The following is a 14,488-nucleotide window of genomic DNA, read 5'->3' on the forward strand; positions in this document are numbered from 1 at the left end:
TTTTTTTGTGTGTGTGTCTCAAATGATTTATTGTATTATGACTAATTTTATATATAATATAATGATGTAAAGTATACTTGGCTTTGTTCTGTAAATGTTTTAAATCATCTTAAGTATCTGGCTCTGTGCATCATCTAGTTATGTGGCACAACAAACTCTACGTGGAGTTAAAGGTTTCTCCTCTAGAGGCCACTACTGTTGAACCGTTTTAAACTGTGGAATGACACCGGAAACAGAGGAATAATAAAAACTATCTGCAACTATTGACTTTTGCTGATAACTGAAAGTTCCAAAAAGTAACTCAGTTTTGATGCATCAGTAAAACTGAACTCTAGTAAACATATCTAAACATCCTTAAAACAATATACATTTTTCTTGAGCAAACTTGCATAAGACACTTAAGACATATTTTCGGAGAATATATCTTGAATAGTTTATTTTTCTTAACCCATTGGCATATCGTTTTTTTTCTTGTTTTAAGCATAAAATTCCCAAAATATTGTTAGGTTTATGCAGTGATGGGCAGTAGCTTTGTTATAAATAGAGAAGCTATCAGCTTAACTACATTTCTGAGTAGCGAGGTGTTAGCTTTGCTAGTTTTTATATCAAGTAACTTCAGTAGCGAAGGTATATTTTTGATTAGCAAGTTAAAAAATATTTTATAACATGTATTTTAAAAATGTTGTTTTTGAACTTAATTTCAGAAAATAATTTAATGTAAAATTGGGTAAAATGTAGGCTAATTAAAAAAAAAATTAGTAAAAGGTTTTAAAACACTTAATGTCCAGAAAGAGTAGAGAAGTGTTACATTTTTCACTTTTATAAGTGTACCACATTGATCATTTAAACTTGAACATACCGATTTATTGATGTGATCTGGGAAGCTAACTCAACTCTGCCATCTCCTTGTTGCAGACTTGTGTTGTAACATCGGGAAGTTGTTTTTGTTTGCCAATTTACTGTCACAAATTTGGCATGTTACTTTATTTTAATCCAAAGTAAAAATACCGGCAAACAATACAGGTCTGGAAAGCAGATATGTTGAAGGACTTGTGTGATTGCGAATACAGATGAACAAACGGAGCAGATTTACAGATGCTGACGGAGTACAAAAGACTCAGTCAAGTTGATGATAGTCAAGATGCAGCCATTTTGTAAATTGTTTGTGCTGTTAGGCCTCTGAAATGTGTAGTAGTTCTGTGGTTGAGGAAATAAACAGTCTAAAAATGTCAACCGGTTTCCCCGAAAAGAAAGGAGTTGATTCCAACGTTGAGTCTATTCTCAATTCCCATAGTCTCAGAATCTATTCTATTTGGATTCGATTTCCAGCCCTACATATTAGCCTACACAAACACAAAAAAATTACTTTGAAGCATGGTATGTAAATATTGGTAGTTGTATTTCAAGGTACTACGGTATTACCATCTGATGCCATCAGAAATCACATTATTGCCCCACTCAAACACAAGGAATTTGGCCTTTTAATAAAAGCTTCCAGTACATAAATACAACAGCTAGACAGAATTACAGGATAAGATTTACAGTATACTGTATGTACGCAGAGTTTTTAGGAATGTGCAAATTAAACTGTTTAAATGGGTATGGGTTTGTAGAGTGAGTAGTATAAATCTAAAAATAGGTTTTTCATATTGAACACGTGGGTTTGTATAGGTAGCATGTCTATTAATTTAAATGTATTTTACGTGCACATACAGTACATATTGCACCATACTGTTTTTTTTTTTTGTTTTCTCTTTTCTCCCCAACTTGGAATGTCCAATTCCCAATGCACTGTCCTCGTGGTGGCGCAATGACTCAATCCGGGTGGTGGAGGACGAATGCCTCTGCGAGGTGATTGCCTCCGCGTCTGAGACCATCAGTCCGCGCATCTTATTATGTGGCTTGTTGTAGCACGTGTGGAGGCCCACGCTATTCTCCACGTCATGCACCCCACCAACAGCGTGAACCACACATAGCGACCACGAGGAGGTTACCCCATGTAACTCTACCCTCTCTAGCAACCAGGCCAATTTGGTTGCTTAGGAGACCTGGCTGGAGTCACTCATCACACCCTGGATTCAAACTCACGACTCCAGGGGTGGAAGTCAGCTTCAATACTCGTTGAGCTACCCAGGCCCCCACCATACTGTATTGTATATTGTATTGTACTAAACTGTAATATACTGTACCATGGCTTTGATAAACATCATGTGAATTTGTCAGATGCTCCGTGCATCTGCGGTTGAAGAAGAAAATTAAGTAGCTTAAATGTAGCAAGCTACTTTTGCCGTGTAACTTGCTACTTTCTCTGAAGTATAGCTTTTAGCTTAGCTGAACTAATTTTTCTGTTGAGAAGTTGGTAGCTTAGCTAGCTACATTTTTGGAGTAGCTTGCCCAACACTGGGTTTATGATTAAAACAAACAAAACAAAAAAATGTAATGATTGGTTTAAGAAAATATATTCTCAGAAAACAAGTCTTAATACAGTATCTTATGCAAGTTTGCTCAATGTATATTGTTTAAAGGATGTTGAGATACGTTTATTTTTCTTAACCCAATCATTAGTGTGTGTTTATTTTTTAATAAAAAAAAAAACGCATGATTAGCGGTGCTTGCTAAGGCCTGGTCTCAAAGAATCACGTCACCATACCTACATTTTTGTGAAATGACTTTAACAAGGTTTGTTGCATGTATCGCTGCAGTTTACTGGTGAAATTAACACTAGAGGTGCTGAAACAATGACTTTCACTTTCATACAAATCACAAGTAAAAAGGCAGATTATCAGTTCACTCTGTTCCTCACACAATGTTATCTCATGACATCTAAACACTTTTAATATAGCTCATGACTTGTAAGGCGATACATTTTAACGGTTGCATTACATAACCAACTACATCAACATGCGTATTCAAGTGCGATCAAATTGCGCAGTAGCGAAACAGAGCGTTGGACTTGATGCAGCTGAAAATGTCAGAAGCACTATAAAATGACATGGTTGCTTCAGTTGCATTTTCTCACACTATCGGTTTAGGGTAGGGAAGTAGGTTTTGTTGATTTTAAACTCAGCATTAACCTGGAAAAAAAAATTTAACTTTCTTTTAGTGCCAAACAGTGGACATTTAAAATCATAACTGCCACAATACATATAATTTTTCAAAAATCTTGCCAGTCACGTAATTTTCATGAGTTCTCCAACCTAGTCTCATAGAATGAACGTTATTACAAAATTTTTGCAAACTGACTTTTACATGCCAAATTCTACTTTTCGTTTTAAATTCAAATTCTACTTTCCTAACACGAGGCGCTACAACTATTTTTTTATTCAGTTTCACACATCACAACTACAGCAGCTAATTATAAGTTTATAAACATTTATTTTTTCGCTCTATTACTCGCACACTCTTATGTTATAATGTCGAAACCCTTACAATAACGTATAATTTGGAAGACGATACATTTTAAAGCTTGTATTACAGACTCTCCTACATTTTACACACTTATTCCAATGTGATTAACCTCCACAGTAGCTCACATCATAGTGTTGGACCTTGGACTTGGAACACTGATGTTCGAGACCAGTCAGGCACACAAGCTGACACGTGAGATGAGTGTCAAAGAAGTGACATGAAATGACGTGGTTGCTTCAGAAAATGTGCTTTACATTTTTTTTCATCTTGTTTTTTTGACACTGTTAGATTTAGGTGGTTTTAGAGTGAGGATGTCTTGATCACCTCTCATTTGGTTTTAAAAGTTAGGTTTAGTTTAAAGTTTTAGGTTAGGGAGGAAGTTTCACTCATTAAAACCTCCATCTAATATTCACTTTAACCTCGTCTGATTACGACACCAGTTCACTTGCTTTTGGTGCCCCCCGCTGGACATTTCACTGGGAAACTGCAGCTAAACATGTATTAAGGCACAATTTATTTTGGCAAAAATGTTGCCACGGCCACAATGTTTGAGACCTGCTGGATTTTTCTAGGGACCAGAATATCAGAGACATTGGGGTGGATGCTTCTGACTTTAAGCAAAGCAGGGTAAAGCAACCATCTAGCCATCACCTAGAAACACCGTCAAACACTTGGCAACACGCTTAAAACCACTCAGAACAACCCTTTTGCAACTGCATAGCAACCACCCACAACACCCCCTTACATCATTGTGGTGGTGTTTAACATTGTATTCCATGGTACTTTAAAGCAGGGGTGCGGAGGCGAGGGCATGGTCGATCATTTGTCTGGAAAGAAATCGGTAAGGGTTCTCACCTGAGGTAAACTGCTGGTAATTGCTTGTTTCTGTGTTTGGCGTGAGAGACAGGGGAAATAAAGTGCCAGTCCTCAGTGTGAGATGAAAGAGAGTGAGACCTGACGCTGTGTGTGATTACCAGATTGGAGCTTCTCCGTTACACCTTATGTGAACGTGTTTGTTTTGTGCATTAATAAAGAGACCTTCTTGAGTTGGAATCGCCATCTCATGCTTCCTCATTCCATTGAACTGTTACAAGGGGTTTTTTTTTTATGCCAAGGACCCCCAAAATTGATGATTTGCTTTTTAAGGGACCCCCTTAAGTATAAAGGCAGCTACAGTGGCAAGAAAAAGTATGTGAACCCTTGGGAATTATCTGCAATTATTTATAAATTTGTCTTATCTGGTTTGATCATCTTAGTTACAATAATGAACAAACACAATCTGTTTTAACTAACAACAAACTTTTGTATTGTTCTTGTATTGTATTGCATATTGAATACATAATTTAAACATTCACAGTGTAGGTCTGAAAAAGTATGTGAACCCCTAGCCTAATGATGTCAACAAAAGCTAATTGTGACTCCAGCCAGGTCTCCTAAGCAACCAAATTGGCCCAGTTGCTAGGGAGGCTAGAGTCACATGGGGTAACCTCCTCGTGGTCAATATAATGTGGTCCGTTCTCGGTGGGGTGCGTGGTGAGTTGAGCGTGGATGCCGTGAAGCTATGTCTCCCTGGCAACGCACTCAAGCCACGTGATAAGATGCGCAGGTTGACGGTCTCGGACGCGGAGGCAACTGAGATTCGTCCTCCGCCACCTGGACTGAGGTGAATCACTACTCGACCACATTGGGAATTGGGCATTCCAAATTGGGAGGGGAAAAAGGCTAATTAGAGTCAGAAATTGGCAATCCTGGCATTAATGAAACTAGATTGGAGGTGCGGGTTAGAGCTACTTTGACTTATACAAAGCACTCAAATATTTTGAGTTTGCTATTCACAAGAAGTATCTGCTGACATGGCCATGCCTCGCAACTGAGATCTCGGAAGACCCACGATCAAGAATTGTTGCTTTGCATAACACTGGAAAGGGTTACAAAGTTATCTTGGTGAGCTTAAATATTCATCTGTCCACAGTTAGACAAACCGTCTATAAACGGAGATGATTTAGTACTGTGGCTACTCTCCCTAGAAGTGGCCGTCCAGTCAAGATAAATCAAAGGGCACACTGCAGAATACTCAATGAGGTAAAAAAGAACCCAAGAGTGACGGCTAAAGAATTGAATGAATCATTGGAACTGATTAACATCTCTGTTCATGAGTCTACTACGGAAAATGTTAAACATGCATGGTGTCTATGGCAGGACATCACAAAAGGAAGCCGCTGGGAAAATGTTTTGTGGACTGATGAAGCTAAGGTTGAATTGTGTGAACACTACATATGGCATAAAAATGAGCACCGCATATCAACATGAAAACATCATCCCAAAGTTGAAGTACATCATGATTTAGGGCTGCTTTGCTGCTTCGGGGTCTGGACTGCTTGCCATCATCAGGAGAAATTTATTCCCAAATGTATCAAGATATTCTACAGGATAATGTCAGGGTGGTTGTGCACCAGCTGAAGCTCAGAAGAAGTTGGGTGATGCAGCAGGACAATGACCTTTAACATCAAAGTAAATCCACTACAGAATGATTTGGAAAAACAAAAAATCTACCTTTTTGGAGTGTCCCAGTCAGAGTCCAGACCTTAACCCAATAGAGATGCTGTGGAATGACCTCAAGAGAGCCATTCACACCAGACATGGAGAATGGTCAAAAATTCCTTCTGAGTGTTGTACCGGAAACACTTTGAGGTTATTGCTGCCAAAGGAAGATCGACCAGTTATTAAATGCAAAGGTTCACTTTTTCCACAGCACTGTGAATGTTTAATGGGATGTGTTCAGTAAAGACATGAAAGGTTATAATTTTAAGTTTGTGTGTTGTTGGCTTAAGCACATTGTGTTTGTCTGTACTTGTGACTTTGAAGATGATCACATTTTATGACCAATTCATGCAGAAAACAAGCTAATTCCTAAGGGTTCACAATCATATACTTTTTCTTGCCAATGTATAAACAGTATTTTCATGTATAGGGACATACTGTGTTAAACACCAAGCATGAAATTATAATATAAAGGCAACAAATTGTTTGGAAAATTAACAAAGTTAACTAAAATTAAACTAAACTAAAATGAACTTATGTTGTCATTGTACTAAGCTGAAACAAATTAGTAAAATATTATCCGAAACATTTACTTTGTATTAAATTGACATCTTTTTTTTTCTACCCATAATGTTATATTTATTAACCTGAGAAGAAACATTCAATTCAAATTTGTTGATTGCACTTCACAATAAATATTGTCCCAAAGCACAGAATACTGCCTTACAAACCCTCAGTGATTACCTACGTAGAAAGATACAGTGCAAACTGTTCTTGAAAGTATGCAAAAATGGAGAGATTAACATGATTTTATATATATATATATATATATATATAATATATGCAGATTTTTTTTTTTTTACCAAAAAACTGTTTCAATAGTATAACATAGTGAATAATCTCATGATTTTGACCAGTCTTTAGAAAGAATAATGAAACTTGTCATTTTAACACTTATTTTTTTTTTTCTCTCTGACATAAATCCTTAGTTCATCACACCACTAATCACATTTAACATTCTCAAAAATCAAGAAAATACACTGTCTCTCTGTAAGCAGGTCAGTGGTGTTGATTAGAGTAGCTAATAATGAAGGCTGTTCCTGATGCTGTTCACTGGGTTTTAATCATGTCCAGAATGTTGTTTGTGTTTGTCGAAGCTCAGTCTTAACCTCACATTTTAGTTACAGAACACAGACTTGGCCTGTTTCAGCCAACAGTTTCATGTGGTCGCACAAAAATGCCTGTGACAGCAGTCCATTATCTCACATACTTGTTTGCATGCTTGCTAATTACTACTGATCGGTTTGTTTGTTTGTTTGTTTGTATGTGGTTTGTGCAGATTCAGTGAGAGAATTAGTTAGGCCTAAGTCTGTTTAAAAAGAAAAAAAAAAAACCTCATGCATCCCAGATGTCTGCTGAACACTGTGAATGGTATCCAGAGCTTTGAAGGTCCAAAAAGGAGATAGTCAGCATAAAAGTAATCCATAAGACTCCAGTGGTTTAATCCGTATCTTTTGAAGCATTCTAGTTGGTAGAACAGACCGAAAGGCAACTCGTTTTTCTTTGCATCCTACCATTGCAGTCTCTTGGCACGATCATGATTTCAAGCTCTATTACACTTCTTAGTGCTTGATGCATGCACAGACTGAGCGCTAGATGGTGCTATAGGAAGTATAATCGAGCTTCAAGTCATGGTCGCCAAGGACACTGCTGTCAAGATGTACAGTGAAAGATTATCTTAAGAAGAATACTTACCGACCGTAGCAAGCACTGATTTGGCTGCGATCCAGGGGTTTTGTCGCAGACACCGGGAAATCTGTCTGCAACAGCAAAATCTGACCAAAAATCGCGTAAAGAAAAAAAGGGGGGGGCACGGCTTAACCTGTCTTGAAAAAGAATGTCTTAATAGACTGGGCTCCTCAGTTCTCCTGGCCTCCCACTCATTCTTTTTCCACTTGTTTCTGGTATCCAGAATTTTGTGTTTTTTATTATTTCTAGTGTGTGTCTCTTAGTCTCCAGTCATACCCACTAATTTATTTAACTTTGCGTCGGTGCAGAATCTCCATAGTGGAAACCAAAACTGTTCTCAGAAAAGCATCAATATTCTAAAAGCTGATTGGTGGTGTTCACTGGTTGGGGTGGGACTTTCCTTTTTTTTCGGGTCGCTCTTCATCCTGAGGCCATTTATATTAAGCATGAGCAAACGATTGAGACTAAACCATTTTTAGGAAGGGAAGAGATGGGTGACAGTGATTTTGAAGACTTATTTCTCCAATATTGCTTTTTTTTTTTTTTTTTGATATAACTTAAGGCATACATGCTGTATCTATGATCATTTAGTCATAGTGTAGTGAACAACTGGAGTTTTTGTTAGCCTCTAGAATTGTCACTACGTTTCACCCCACTAGCAACGGCCCTGACTGGCAATGATGGCCAATAAAAAAATATTCTGTTCACAAGTGACATTTACCTTGATTTTTCTTTGTCTTCAAACATCACTTGTCTAATTTTATCAAGCATGCTCTTTACTGACACTTGTCCACTTGAATAACAAGTACACTAACTTTTAGGAGGGAAATTGTTTGGTGTGGTGAAAGTGATGCCACAACTATGGGACAGTTTTTGAAAAATGGATAAAATAATTATACAGTAAATCTTGAAATGGTTTTTCACACTTTTTTTAGATTTTCAAAGTTTTAAACATGTAGTAATTTTATTTTTTTTTATAATGGATTTTCATCCATTTCACGTCTGGGACGGGGCTAAAACGGAAAAAATCTATACATTACATTTGAAAAGTTCCATAAATAATAAATGAAGGCCTGGTAAAGTTTTCAGCTCTATTTTAAAGACCTTCATATCCAAAAATGAAATTTCACATTTGTTTTTCTTTGGTAACACTATTTTAAGGGTCCACAATAATGCACTAGTAAAGCATGAATAAGACAATTAATTAACTGAATATGGAGAGAGGCTATCTTAGCCATAATTTATCATGCATCAAGTTTACTAAACAATATTAAGCCAGGAAGTAAGGCTAATTTGTACTGGATTTACAAAGCTGTTACTAATAAATGTCTAAAATATTCTATATCCCCTTGTTCTAATGTGAAAGTTCAACCTACCAAATTCATAATATTGGTTTGTTTTGCACGTTTAAGTTACAGTAAATCTCTCTGAACATGAAGTTTACTGCAAGTACTGTAATACAACATGATCACACAGGAAGTTGACATGTTTACAAGAGTTCTGGTACCTAGGATCGGCTACGTTATGACTCGCTGACAATCGGCATCTTCTAACAGTCAATTTGCCTATTTTAAGATTTTAGCCATTTATTAGTAACGGTTTAGTAAAACCAATAATAATTTGTAGAGATGTCAAAGTTAATGTGTTAGCGCATTCGATTCATTTAAAAAGTTTAACACGTAATTTTTTTTTTTTAATCGCGATGAACGCATTTATTTAAAAAAAGCATAAACCACCATATACACTGGTCGGAGTAGGGTGGAACCTTTGCGATGTATCCGCATGGAGTCATTACACTGACGCGCACACCCCAGACACCCACAACAGCGTGTCAGTGATCAAATGATGAAAAACAGACCTCAACACTTTGTTGAACAAAACAAGCCCAGATGGGATAAAGGCGCATTTTTATTACCACAGAAGCACATCAAGTCTTAACTATCACCAAAATACAGAACGATATGAAAAGATACTTTTCATGGAGTTCAAAGCGGTGCTTGACACTGGCGATGACGCTCTGACGTGAATCATGAACGCGGCTTCACGATTGCTCTAGCAAAGCGGATGGCCACAGTCTAGCAGCAGATTAACATTGTGGAGGATGAGAGTTTAAGAGACCTACTACCCATTGCAATGAAAATGCAACCTACACTGTGAGGACTAGTTCTTTCAATTAGTCAAATTCCCACTTAGACTATGGGAAACATTTAATTTTACTTGAGTTGACGCTGTTTTAATGCATTTCTGTCTTTATATTGTGGAAGGCTTTGTTTGGAAAATGTTAATAAAAAATAAAATAAAAATCCTAACATGGAAATACATTTTGACAGGAAAAGAAATACATAGTCAAATTGCAGCATTTTCCAAATCTGTCATTTATCACGATTAACCACGAAAAATGATTATATTAATTATGATTAAAGGTCCTTATTCATGAAACATGAGTAGAAAGAATGTTTAAATCGCTCAAAGCCGGTCTGACGTAAATTCATGAAAGTTCTCAAAGAAAAAGCTTGCACACTGTCGTATAGCTTTTAAATCTGTAATACCTTACAGCGTTTCGGTCAAAGACCTCCTTTAGGCATTCTATCAGTTTTTTTTGGGAGAATATTCCAGTTGCAAGTACACTGGTGGCCAAAAGTTTGGAATAATGTACATATTTTGCTCTTATGGAAAGAAATTGGTACTTCTATTCACCAAAGTGGCATTCAGCTGATCACAATGGACATTAATAATGTGAAAAATTACTATTACAATTTGAGAAAAATGTTCAGAACTTCTTAAACTACTTCAAAGAGTTCTCATAAAAAATCCTCCACGTGCAGCAATGACAGCTTTGCAGATCCTTGGCATTCTAGCTGTCAGTTTGTCCAGATACTCAGGTGACATTTCACCCCACACTTCCTGTAGCACTTGCCATAGATGTGGCTGTCTTGTCGGGCACTTCTCACGCACCTTACAGTCTAGCTCATCCCACAAAAGCTCAATGGGGTTCAGATCCATAACACTCTTTTCCAATTATCTGTTGTCCAATGTCTGTGTTTCTTTGCCCACTCTAACCTTTTCTTTTTGTTTTTCTGTTTCAAAAGTGGCTTTTTCTTTGCAATTCTTCCCATAAGGCCTGCACCCCTGAGTCTGCTCTTTACTGTTGTACATGAAACTGGTGTTGAGTGGGTAGAATTCAATGAAGCTGTCAGCTGAGGACATGTGAGGTGTCTATTTCTCAAACTAGAGACTCTGATGTACTTATCCTCTTGTTTAGTTGTACATCTGGCCTTCCACATCTCTTTCTGTCCTTGTTAGAGCCAGTTGTCCTTTGTCTTTGAAGACTGTTGTGTACACCTTTTGTATGAAATCTTCAGTTTTTTGGCAGTTTCAAGCATTGTATAGCCTTCACTCCTCAAAACAATGATTGACTGAGTTTCTAGAGAAAGCCGTTTTATTTTTGCCATTTTTGACCTAATATTGACCTTAAGACATGTCAGTCTATTGCATACTGTGGCAACTCAAAAACAAACACAAAGACAATGTTAAGCTTCATTTAATGAACCAAATAGCTTTCAACTGTGTTTGATATAATGGCAAGTTATTTTCTAGTATCAAATTATCAATTTAACATGATTACTCAAGGATAAGGTGTTGGAGTGATGGCTGCTGGAAATGGGGCCTGTCTAGATTCGATCAAAAATGACTTTTTTCAAATAGTGATGGTGCTGTTTTTTTACATCAGTAATGTCCTGACTATACTTTGTGATCAGTTGAATGCCACTTTGGTGAATTAAAGTACCAATTCCTTCCAAAACAGCAAATTCTGTACATTATTTCAGATTTTTGGCCGCCAGTGTACTTATTCCAATATGATTAGTTTGCACGGTAGCTTAACTCATAGAGCGTTGGACTTTGGACTAGGAGGACCGCAGTTCAAAACCAGACAAGAACTCAAGCTGACACGTGAAACGACAGAGATGTAATTTTTTTTTTTTTAAAGTAATCTAATCTGATTGCCTTTTGATTACTTCTGACCTAATTGTTTATTTAATGCCATATGCATTTGAGTATGGTAAGCTTTATCACTTTGAAATAATGTTGCTTAATTGTAAAGTAAATGGTACAAAATGTATTGTTTAAATATGACTATGATTTTTATTTTTTCCTATTTGTTTCTGAGTGAAATAAAGGCACTTAAAATGTTCTTACTCTTTGGCATTATGTGGCAATGTATGGTAACAGATCAGACCAGTTATATTTAAGAATCAACGTCACAAAAAGTCACAAAAGTGCATTCACATACATTTTTGAAGCAGAGTACAAAATCAATTCACAAAGCTAAACTTTACTGCACTGAATACAATCTGCATTTGTGTTCTGCATTTATGTGTGGATTACTGCTGCATCTTCAGTGTAATTATGGCTGGTGGCTAGTAACAGGTCTGTATGCTATTTCGACAAAACTATCGTAGTTTTAAAAATGTCAATATTTTTATAGTATGTTTTGAGAGCTTGAGATTAAAATCTACAGGCAAATCAACACTCAAAGTGGCAAAATTAAATGAAGGCTTGATACAAAAGTTTCCAAGATGGTGTAATGTTACCTTCATTTAACAAAAAAAGAAAGAAAAAAAGGTGAATAAAAATCAACCCCAAGGTGAAAAATAAGGTATGTTTGTGTGGATTTCTGTTTGCGAATGTTTAACAGAGTCTTTGTGTACATGTGATGTCTGTCAGGTGCGTGGTCTTCCAGAGCCGCAGGTGTGCTGGTTTAGGAATGGGAAGCTGTTGATGGCTGGAGATCACTACTCCATGGAACAAAGTGCTCGAGGAACCTTCAGTTTGCTGGTCCGTGAGGTCCAGGATGAAGATGGAGGGCGTTACTCCTGTGAGGCGGTCAATGATGCTGGCAAATGCCAGGTTACCGTGGAGATCATTGTGGAAGGTACAGCACCTTGAAAGACCTGAGACTCGGAGCTTGAGATGGTGTCAGATGTTAGGTTGATGTGGTACTGATAACAGGACCCACGTTTCTTTCATAAGCCTGTTGCCTTGAAAGGTGACCTAAAACCACATTAGAGCATGATTTGCTAAAGCATTTTAGACATGTGTCTGTAACATTTTATAGACAGCAAAGACATGCAATAAAGATTTTGATTCTCATTATTTTAATCATATCAGTAGAATTGAATGAATCTTATAAATCTGTTTAAGTAAATTAAAAGACGCAGGGAATTAGAACAATATAACACAATGTTAGATGATACCATAAATGCTAGATGCTTCCAGTAAATACCAGCTGTCATCTTTCTTTTTTTGCCAGGTTTGCTGATTTACTTGCACCCTCGGCATTTTAATTTCACAGTTATGTACATGAGACACTGACGGAAGGATGTCCAAAGTGATAAAAAATAAAAAATTAACTATCTAGTTTAAAACGCGTGTCAAGTTTGTAGAAATTTAATCTCTGAGCCCATGTTGGTTTCAAACATAAAACATTAATAGCATTTTTTTTTTTTTTTTGTAAAAAAGGATTTAATGACTAACATTGTCAACCAAAAAGGAAAAGATATTAAAAAAACTTTACTTGCACCTTAAATACATGCAAGTATACACGACTTAATTGTTCAAATCTTTTCAAACTTTTTTTTTTTTATTTATTTTACAAATATCATGAATTTGAGTCACAAATATAAAAAAAATAAGTTTGGTGCCTCCCTTTGACCTGTACAAAATGTGCCTTTTTTTTGTTCACAATTTCAAAATGTCTGAGAAAATAGACAATTATCGCCAAAATAAATGTTTTGGTTTTTTTACATGCAGTCATGTGGTTTAGGATTTGCATTTATTTTTTTCAGAATAGCTGGTTACACCACCTGACGTTGATTTGGTGGACAAAACTTTTCAAATATTAATCATATTTAAATATATTTCACTGTTTAAATTTTTTAAAATACAATATTTTTCCAAACTACTTCAACATTTCTTGTTTCAAGAATTTTTGCTTAAATTTTTTTACTGCTTCTGTTACATCAAAAAACAAAATGACTATACAATGGTGAACATGTTTTCAGTGTTCAAAGTTGAGGTGTATTCAAGGAATTGTTTTTGTCCGGATCTATTAAGTTATTAAACAATCATTTTGTTGACCTGCATTCAGCTTGTAGAAACACACACAAAAAAAAAAAAATTATTCTTGTAATGTGACGTATCGTTACCACACTTCATATTTCAGCTTTAATGTTTCACAATGCTGTTTACTAGTGCAGTTAACATTAGTTTAATATCGTGTATATTATAAACATAACTGTGCATAGGTTACCCATGTATATAGTCAAAAGTTTACCATATGGTTTAAACTGCATTTGTCATTTTTCACTCTTTACAAACAAATTGCTTTTATGCAGTGGTGTTCAGAGATGCAGTGCTACATGTGTACTCATTTAAAGCCTTATACGTGCTTAATAAACTCCCTCCTGCATACTTCACAAAAACACAAACATGTGGAGCCGCAAAGTATTTTACAACCAACAGCAGATAATAACATGTTTATAATTGGAGAGACGGCGAGAGAAACAGAGAAAGAGGAAATATGTGCTTTTATCTTTCTAATGAGTTCTTTATGTTGCTGTATTGGTGTGTATACTTCTATATCAGTTTGTTTGGAGCTTCATGAATAATCATTTCCATCCCTCACAGAAAATACTGGAAAGAAATACAGTCTACCCTCCTCCAGTAGGATTGGGTGAGAAACATAGTCCTACATGCACTCACAATAAGAAAGTCTCATTTAATGCATGAA

General features: G+C 36.3%; 1 protein-coding gene across 5 annotated transcripts in view; it reads left to right on the plus strand.

The window, feature by feature from the left end:
* LOC127446819 (myosin light chain kinase, smooth muscle-like) overlaps nt 1-14,488 on the plus strand; it is a 165,320-nt gene that overhangs the window by 66,535 nt on the left and 84,297 nt on the right. For all 5 annotated transcript variants that reach the window (XM_051708069.1, XM_051708070.1, XM_051708066.1 and 2 more), the window contains 2 exons: nt 12,424-12,631; nt 14,386-14,431. In XM_051708069.1, the coding sequence (XP_051564029.1) occupies nt 12,424-12,631; nt 14,386-14,431 (254 nt within the window). The remainder of the gene's footprint in view (nt 1-12,423; nt 12,632-14,385; nt 14,432-14,488) is intronic.

This window comes from Myxocyprinus asiaticus, chromosome 10, assembly GCF_019703515.2.
Source record: "Myxocyprinus asiaticus isolate MX2 ecotype Aquarium Trade chromosome 10, UBuf_Myxa_2, whole genome shotgun sequence".
Lineage (NCBI taxonomy): Eukaryota > Metazoa > Chordata > Actinopteri > Cypriniformes > Catostomidae > Myxocyprinus > Myxocyprinus asiaticus.